At 40.8% G+C, this 8393-nt stretch overlaps 1 protein-coding gene across 2 annotated transcripts; it reads left to right on the plus strand.

Moving 5' to 3' along the window:
* Window positions 1-2373: 2373 nt before the first annotated feature.
* Window positions 2374-7966, plus strand: LOC109236490 (septin and tuftelin-interacting protein 1 homolog 1-like). 2 transcript variants are annotated; one of them, XM_019402678.1, is made up of 3 exons: window positions 2374-2546; window positions 2936-3091; window positions 4941-7966. In XM_019402678.1, the coding sequence occupies exon 3, from the start codon at window positions 4950-4952 to the stop codon at window positions 7530-7532; it is 2583 nt and encodes an 860-aa protein (XP_019258223.1). In that variant the 5' UTR covers window positions 2374-2546; window positions 2936-3091; window positions 4941-4949; the 3' UTR covers window positions 7533-7966. The 2 variants fall into 2 exon arrangements, with proteins under 2 accessions (XP_019258223.1, XP_019258222.1); XM_019402677.1 differs by having other exon boundaries at window positions 2993-3091.
* The last annotated feature ends 427 nt before the right edge of the window (window positions 7967-8393 follow it).

An 8393-nucleotide genomic window follows, 5' to 3' on the forward strand; every position in this document is an offset into this window, starting at 1 on the left:
ACGTTAAGAGCTAATTGAAAGTTTGAAGTTCATATGTTGATTCAAGTTGGTTTTGGGGTACGATTCTTGATTTTGATGTTGTTTTACATGTTTCGAGGGTTTGAGCAGGTCTGCATTATGTTTATGGACTTGTTGGTGCGATTGGTCGGGGTCCCGGATGGATCGGATGAATTTCGGACCACCCGGAGCTAAGTCTAAAAATATGATATTGCTGGTTCTTGTTTCCTTCTTCACGAACGTAGAGGTGGAGAGCGTTCGCGGAGAAGGAATTGGGGAACTGGGCATTTTAACCTTCGCGTTCGCATTCATGGGGCCCCGTTCGCGAAGGTCTGGGACTGCTAGCCTTCACGTTCGCGTATAACGGCCCGCGTTTGCGTAGAACAAAGGGCCTGGGGTGGGTCAGTCACGTTTCCTCTTCGCGTTCATGAAGGACTGACCGCGTTCGTGAAGCTCAGGCTGGGCAAGCCTTCATGGTTGCGAGACTTCCCTCGCGTTCGCGAAGAAGGACTTCACTGCCTGGGCAAGTTATGCCTTCGCGATCGCGAAGAAGAGATCACCGGGCAGACCTGGTTTTTATTACGGGACTTAGTCTCTTTTCTCTCATTTCCCACTTGGTCTTGGGCGGTTTTTGAGAGCATCTGTGGGGGATTTTCCTCAACATCAAGAGGTAAGTGCTCCATATCAATTCTTGAGTTAAATACACGGATTATGGGTAGATTTAACGTGAGATTAAGGGAAAAACTATGAGATTTTTTTGGAATCTAGGGTTTGGTGAAAATAAGATTTGACCATACTTTATTAGGTAATTGGGAAAAATTATATATTTGAGTTCGTGAGGTCATGAGTAACATTTATATTCGAAAATTTTGGAATCCGGGCATGTGGGCCTGGGGTAAATTCTAGGAATCTTCCAAATTGGGTTGGATAATTACTCTAATAGCTAAATTATAAACTTTTGAGCATATATTTATTAGTTTGTAGGACTTTTGGTTAGTTTCTCAGTCCTCCACGCCGTTTGAGGAGTTCTAGTGAGGTTGAAGAGCCGGATTGAGGACTTGGAACCGAGGTAAGTCTCTTGCCTAACCTTGTAAGAGGGAACTTTTCCCCTTAGGTGTATTAATTGTTGCGTGCTTCTTGTTGAGGGGAGCTACGTATGCACGAGGTGACGAGAGCCCGTACGTAGCTATATTCATAATATGTCCGGGTAGACTTAGATTCACATTATGCCTTTAATTGTGCTATTTTATGCCTATCGTGTGTATTAATTATCTTGATTAGGACTGAGATTGAGGATTTTAATTAAAGATATCAACTTAGTCTCTTACTTTAGAAAAATTGGGGAATACTTGATAAACTATAGATCCGTGTCTTTTCCTCTCGCAAGTGTTTCCGTGAGCGAGGTAAATTTCTCTACTTCTATGGGATCCGGGCGTTCGCCTAGGCAGTGAAATAAATTACTCTTATGTTATCGGGCAGTTCTCCTCAGCAGGATAGTAACACTACTCTTATGTGATCGGGTCGTTCTCCTCAGTAGGATGGTAACACTACTCTTATGGGATCTGACCGTTCGCCTCGGCATGTTCGTAATACTATTCTTATAGGATTAGGCCGTTTGCCTCGGCAGTACTGAATACCACTCTTCCTAAGTGATCGAGCCGTTCGTCTCGTCAGCTTCGTGCTTAATAATTGGAACTGGATTTGGTTTGGTAACAATTGAGTTAGCGCCTTCGCAGCCGGATATGATATGTTTAGTGATCTGATATAGACTCCTGTGTGAAATTATTGTAGTTACATGTGTTTGCTTCGTTACTACTTGTACACTCACCATGTCTACTTTATGTATTTATATTGTTATTTGACCTCTAGTAAGTGTCAAGTCGACCCCTCGTCACTACTTTTTCGAGGTTAGACTAGATACTTACTCGGTACGCGTTGTTTTTCGTACTCACGCTACACTTCTACACTGAATGTGCAGGTATTGAGATAGGTACTACTAGTGGTCACGCGGGCGCGTACAGAGACTTAGTGGTGAGCCGCTTGCCTTGTTACGATTTGCAGCACCGGAGTCTCCCTATACCTTGTTTATTATTTCTGTCTATTACCGTTCAGACAGTAGTTGTATTAGTTTTGTATATTCTCTAGATTGCTCATACACTTGTGGCATCGAGTTTTGGGAACTTTTAGCATCTACGTACTGTTGTAATTATTATTGTCATTAACGTGGATGTATTTATTATGCTGATATTTTATTGAAAAAAGAGTATGTATAGTTGCATGAGATCTTACTTATTTCGTTTTTTCAAAAAAGGAACTTTTGTTTTCACTTGTGGGTAATTAAAAAAGGGTAATTGAATTGTAGTTTCACTTGTGGGTTTGGCTAAATGGACGTTAGGTGGGATCGCGCCCTATTCATGACATTCCCCGAGACGTGAGGTAACTCCAACTGCACCCTAAACCTTCATTTCCATCTTCCGGTCGCCGTACTACCTCCGCCCTCAATTTCTCGACTTTCATTCCTCTTATTAGCCTCCGTGTGGATACCAAAGGTATACTTCTCCACTGATATTTCTTATTGTTCTGTTAAATTCCCCTAATTTCTATTTTCTTTCTTTGAATGTTTCGTTTGTTGAATATGTTTCTGAATTGAAGTGAACTGCTGTTTTCCCACTCCCTTCGTTTAAAGAAAACCTCATCACCGACTTTGAAAAGTCCTTTTTTGTTCCTTTTTTGTTTACGACATGAAAACGGCTTCGTAACTGCGTTCTCTGTTAAGAAATAAGTACAACGATATTCGGCATCCACAACAAGCATCTATTTCTCCATTCGTATTTTTCTATTTTCGTAATAAGTAATCGGATTGCCATAAATCTCTCTGACTCTCTCTCTCTCTCTCTCTATGACCGCCGCTTCATTTGCTCCTCCTTCCTCTCTCCAGGGTTTTGAGGTTTGAGCTTGTTGTATCAAAAAATCATAATTTTCTGCTTGATTCTAGGGTTTTTGAGTTTGCTACACGGTAAAACGAGAATCTTTCCTCTGGTTTCACGCTGAGTTGCTGTGATTTGTTGGCCCCTGCAATTGGTTTTCCCTCAAGGTATTGTTTCTTCTTTTCCTTTTGTTTAAGTTAATTCGGGCTTACTTTTTATTGATATAGAATTAGAATCATTTTTTAGCTGCTCTTTATTTATGTTCTTGTTCTTTTTGGATGAGATTTGGTAACAGCTTATTTGATTGTTCGAGCTAGATATTGTTCTTGCAGTTGTATGCATAGAGTTGTTGGGAAATAGATTCTCATTAGGGTCTTTTTTTCCCGGAAATATAAGTTTTATGTGGCTCAGACCAGTGTTAAAAATAGCGTGAAGCGAGGAAAAGCGACAACTCCCATTTCACGAAAAGCGAGAAGCGAAGCGCCCGCTTTTTTTAAGTGAAGCGTAATTTAAAAAAAAAATTAAAAAATTTCCTATCTTCTTTTGGCGCCATTAAAAGAACAACTACATAACACATAAGAAAAGCCATAAGAACTAAGAATAAAAGACATAATAATTGGGCAGAAATTGGGCAGAAACTTGGCAGAATTTTTCTGAAAAAAATTCGCCAGCATTTCGGCGCTTTTTGGACGTTTAGAAAGAAAAAGGAAAAGAAAAAGAAGAAGAAGAAGAAGAATGAAAATAAATCTGGAAAACATACCTGTTGAAACTAAGTTGCTGTTGAAGTCTTGAAGAAGAAGAAGAAGAACCCTAGTTTGCTTGAACAAATCGCTGCTTGAAGTGAGGAAGAAATCGCTGGTTTGAAGAAGAACCCTAGTTTGCTGTTGAAGAAGTCGAAGAAGTGCTAAAACAGAAACAGTGATTTGGGTCTTTTAATTGAAAAAAGACTTAGGTCTTTTAATTGAAAAATCGTCCGCTTCGATTGCTTCTGGGCGCTTCACCGCTTCTCGCTTTTTAGAGAGAAGCGATCGCTTATGCATACCTGAGCCGCTTTTAATGGCAGTAGCGATACCCCTCCCGCTCCGCTTCGCTTCTCGCTTAAAGCGAGGAAGCGCCCGCTTTTTTTAACACTGGCTCAGACTGATGCTGGGTGCTAACTTTTGTATTTTCTACGTTGGTCCGATACATTCGAGGAGCGTGTGGTGTTTGAGCTTCCTCTTTTTTTTTGCGCTTAATTCACATCATTTTATCTTTTAATTTCTGTTTTTTCCCTTTTTGGATAATATCATGTAATGGCATAGTCCACGGTTTTTGTAGCTCCACATTAGGGTTCAATTGGTTTGTATCGTGCACTTTTCTGCATAAATTAATTGTGCAGCGTTTTCAAATTTTAGTTTCTGTAGTGATTGAGAGTAATGCTCCATGATGATAACTCATTTTTTGGCTGCATCGGTCTGATTTCTTTGGGGAGCATGTGTTGTTTGTCTTTTTGCTGTAAGAATGTCTTAATTGTCTTTTGCTGTCTGAATTTCTTAATTGTGTTTGGATATTCTTAGAAAGCACTAAGCTTGGAGGCCATTTTGGGGTGCGTTAATCAGTATTACTGATTGATCTGCTGAGATTACTCTGAAAGGGCGTTTGGGAAGGGAAAGATAAGGCTACAAGAGATGAAATGCGTATATTTATGTTGTCAGTTTTGAGTTTTTGGGATGAAGTTACAAACTTTAGGTCAATTACCCAATTCTTCCGAAGTATAATCACTTCATATCTAATATTTATGTTAGGGTCTTAGGAAAATTCATTATGGAAGAATCTTCTAATTAACAAATTTTTTTGTCCACCAAGGATTGCCTGCTGCGTTGGTTAATTGGTTATGTTACTAATTACCTTTTATAACTTTTAATGGTTTTGCCTCATTCAGGGCTTCCACAAAGATTTGCCTCCGATTTTGAATTTCCAGTACAGAGATCATTGTTTTGTAGGTGGTCTGACACTGTATAATCGTGTTTTCTGCAGTTCCACCACATGGATGATCATCAGGAAATGGAAAGGTTTGGGATGGAGAACGATTTTGAAGATGGTCAGTGGATCAGTGGTGAGTTCTACTACCGGAAGCGCAAAGAAAAGAAGCGTGTTCAAACCAAGGATGATGTCCTCTATGGTGTTTTTGCTTCCGACGATAGTGACTCTGACTATGAGGGATCCTGCAAGAAGCGGAAAAAAGGCCTTTCCACGAAGGCTGACCTCACCAAACCTGTCAACTTTGTTTCAACTGGAACTGTCATGCCCGACCAAGAAATAGATCGCAACTTCAAAGAGGAGAAGAACCAGAAAATGTCCGAAGAGAGCAAAGGTTTGGGATCCGGAGCATCTGTTGGCCTTGGATTTGGTACTAGTTCCTCGAAGAATATTGCTGCTGATGAATACACCAAAATACAGGCCCAGGTTGAAATTGAAGAGGAGAAGTTTCTGCCCACTGCTTTTGGGAGGATGATTAAAGAAGGTGCCCTAAGACGTGAGAAAGAAAGGGAAAAGGAGAAGTCTATGTTGGCCAAGAAATCATCTGAATCAGGGAGAAGGGAACCTGGTGGTGATGTTGGTGGCTTTGAGAAGCATACCAAGGGGATTGGGATGAAGTTGCTTGAGAAGATGGGTTATAAGGGAGGTGGGTTGGGAAAAAATGAGCAAGGAATTTTGGCTCCGGTCGAGGCAAAGCTTAGGCCCAAGAATATGGGAATGGGCTTCAACGACTATAAGGAGACTAGTGTACCAACTCTTCAAGAATCAGAGGGAAAGCCTGTTGCTCTTCCTGCTCAACCTGTGGAAGGCCACTCAAAAGAGAAGCTTTGGTCAAAGCAAGCCAAAAAACTAAAGAAGGTTTACATTACAGCTGAAGAGTTGTTAGCCAAAAAGCAGGAGCAGGGCCTGGAAGTTGTTCAGAAGGTCTTTGATATGAGGGGTCCACAGGTTCGAGTCTTGACGAATCTGGAGAACTTGAACGCTGAAGATAAAGCAAGGGAAAATGATGTTCCCATGCCTGAACTTCAGCATAATATTAGGTTGATTGTGGATTTAGCGGAACTCGACATACAAAAAATTGACAGTGATTTACGAAATGAGAGAGAAACAGTTGTTGCTTTGCAGAAGGAGAAGGAGAAGTTCCAAGCTGAGGCAGCTCGCCAGAAAAGGCAGCTTGATAATATGGAAGAGATTGTCAGTGTGTTGGACCGGATTGGGGAAGAGAGCACATCTGGTACTCTGAACCTAGACTCCCTTGCAGCAGCATTTGCAGATTTGCAGCAGCAGTATTCTGAGGAATACAAACTCTGCAACTTGTCAAGCATAGCATGCTCATATGCTCAGCCTTTATTTATACGTGTTTTTCAAGGATGGGATCCACTTCAAACTCCAACACATGGAATAGAGGTGGTTTCCAGGTGGAAGTATCTTTTGCAAGGGGATGACATTTTTACTATCTCTGATGCTACATCTCCTTATACTCAAATATTCATGGAAGTTGTTTTCCCTGCCATTAGAATATCGGGCACCAATACCTGGCAGGCAAGGGACCCTGAACCAATGCTTCGTTTTTTGGAGTCTTGGGAGAAGCTGTTGCCTCCTGCAGTCCTTCAGACAATACTGGAAAACATTGTCTTGCCCAAGTTATCAGCTGCTGTGGACTCCTGGGATCCACGTCGAGAAACAATTCCAATCCATTCCTGGGTTCATCCATGGCTGCCCTTATTGGGTCAAAGGTTGGAAAGCTGCTATCACACTATCCGTAACAGATTGGAAAGTGTACTGCATGCTTGGCACCCAAGTGATATGTCTGCATACTACATATTGTCTCCTTGGAAGACCGTGTTTGATACAATTAACTGGGAAAAACTGATGGTCAGATTTATTGTTCCAAAGTTGTTAAATGTAATGCATGAATTCCAAATAAATCCAGCAAATCAGAACCTTGATCAGTTCTATTGGGTCCGTACTTGGGCTACTGCTATTCCCATCCATCATATGCTTCCAATACTGGATATATTCTTCAACAAGTGGGAAGTAGTTTTGTATCACTGGTTATGCTCAAAAAACCCGAACTTTGAAGAAGTGACAAAATGGTATTTGGGTTGGAAGGAACTTATTCCACCTGAACTTCTGGCAAATGAACACGTTCGCTATCGACTTAATGTCGGTCTAGACATGATGAACCAGGCTGTTGAAGGCTCAGAGGTGGCTGAACCTGGTTTGCGGGAGAACATAAGTTATCTTAGGGTTCTTGAACAAAGGCAGTTTGAGACTCAGAAAAAAGCAGCAGCGCAATCTCAATCCCGTCCCTCTGTGGGCTCGAAAAGTGGAATCCAAATGGACGGCACAGGTGGCGGGGATGAGATGAACTTGAAAAGAGTTATTGAAGTTTATGCACAACAGAATGATTTGTTGTTCCAGCTTAAGCCCGGGCGAATGCAAGATGGTCATCAGATATATGGTTTTGGTAAAATCAGCATTATTATAGATTCTCTCAATCAGAAGGTATTTGCACAAGTAGAGGACAGGTGGTCTTTGGTGTCACTTGAGCAGCTGTTGGACCTGCAAAAGTTAAAGAGCCGATAAGCGTCTAAGTTCTTGAATTTTACAGTACGAAAGCAACTCCAAGTTTTCTTAAACTAATGTGTAGGCTTCACGTACCTTTCTGCACTTGGATCTTTCATTGTTCTGCAGCAAGTCATGAGAAGATGAAGTGCTTCTTTTCTCCCTAGTGGCATTTTCCTGCTTCTTTAGTGAGGTTTTAACTTGTAAGTCTCCTTCGTCCTACAATGGCATTTGGCAAAATCACTAGAAATGAGAGAGACGTGAGTGTCAGCCTTCCTAGCTCGGGTAGCAGCCCTTCGAAATTTTTACATAGATTTCATATTGTATTTGTTCGTGAATTTCTTTTTATAGAAGCACTAGATGTTCAATATCTATTTAATTATATAATTGTTAATCCTAACTTAGATTTTCCTATCAACTCTTAATGTTCAGCCATATTATAACTGTTTCATAGATTTGTTTTGATGCCACTAATCTGTTTTATTCTGTGGGGGCTAAAGGCGGGTTGATTTTGAAATAATGATGATTGAATGCAAAGGAGTTACCTAACTCCTTTAAGTCTATCTGATGCAAACTAGAGAAGAAGGGTGCTTATTATCTGTGAATAGTTGATGCATGCGGGCTTGTACTGGTAAAAAAGAAACCAAAAAGAGAGAAACTAAGGAATGCATCAGAGGCTGTCGAGAAAATTCCATTCTTCAATTTGGACAGCTGCTCCTTAGACTTAGAGAAAGATTAATGGATTGAATTGAAAAATGAACCCCTTGCTCTAAGAGTTGACCTCTATATGTCGTTTACTTTATAGTGAAAGATGAAAGACAAGCTATTAAGGTGTAATGATAGGAGATTCACAAAAGATTAAGAGTTTAAACCTCCGCATCC

Source organism: Nicotiana attenuata, unplaced genomic scaffold (assembly GCF_001879085.1).
Source record: "Nicotiana attenuata strain UT unplaced genomic scaffold, NIATTr2, whole genome shotgun sequence".
In the NCBI taxonomy this organism is placed as follows: domain Eukaryota; kingdom Viridiplantae; phylum Streptophyta; class Magnoliopsida; order Solanales; family Solanaceae; genus Nicotiana; species Nicotiana attenuata.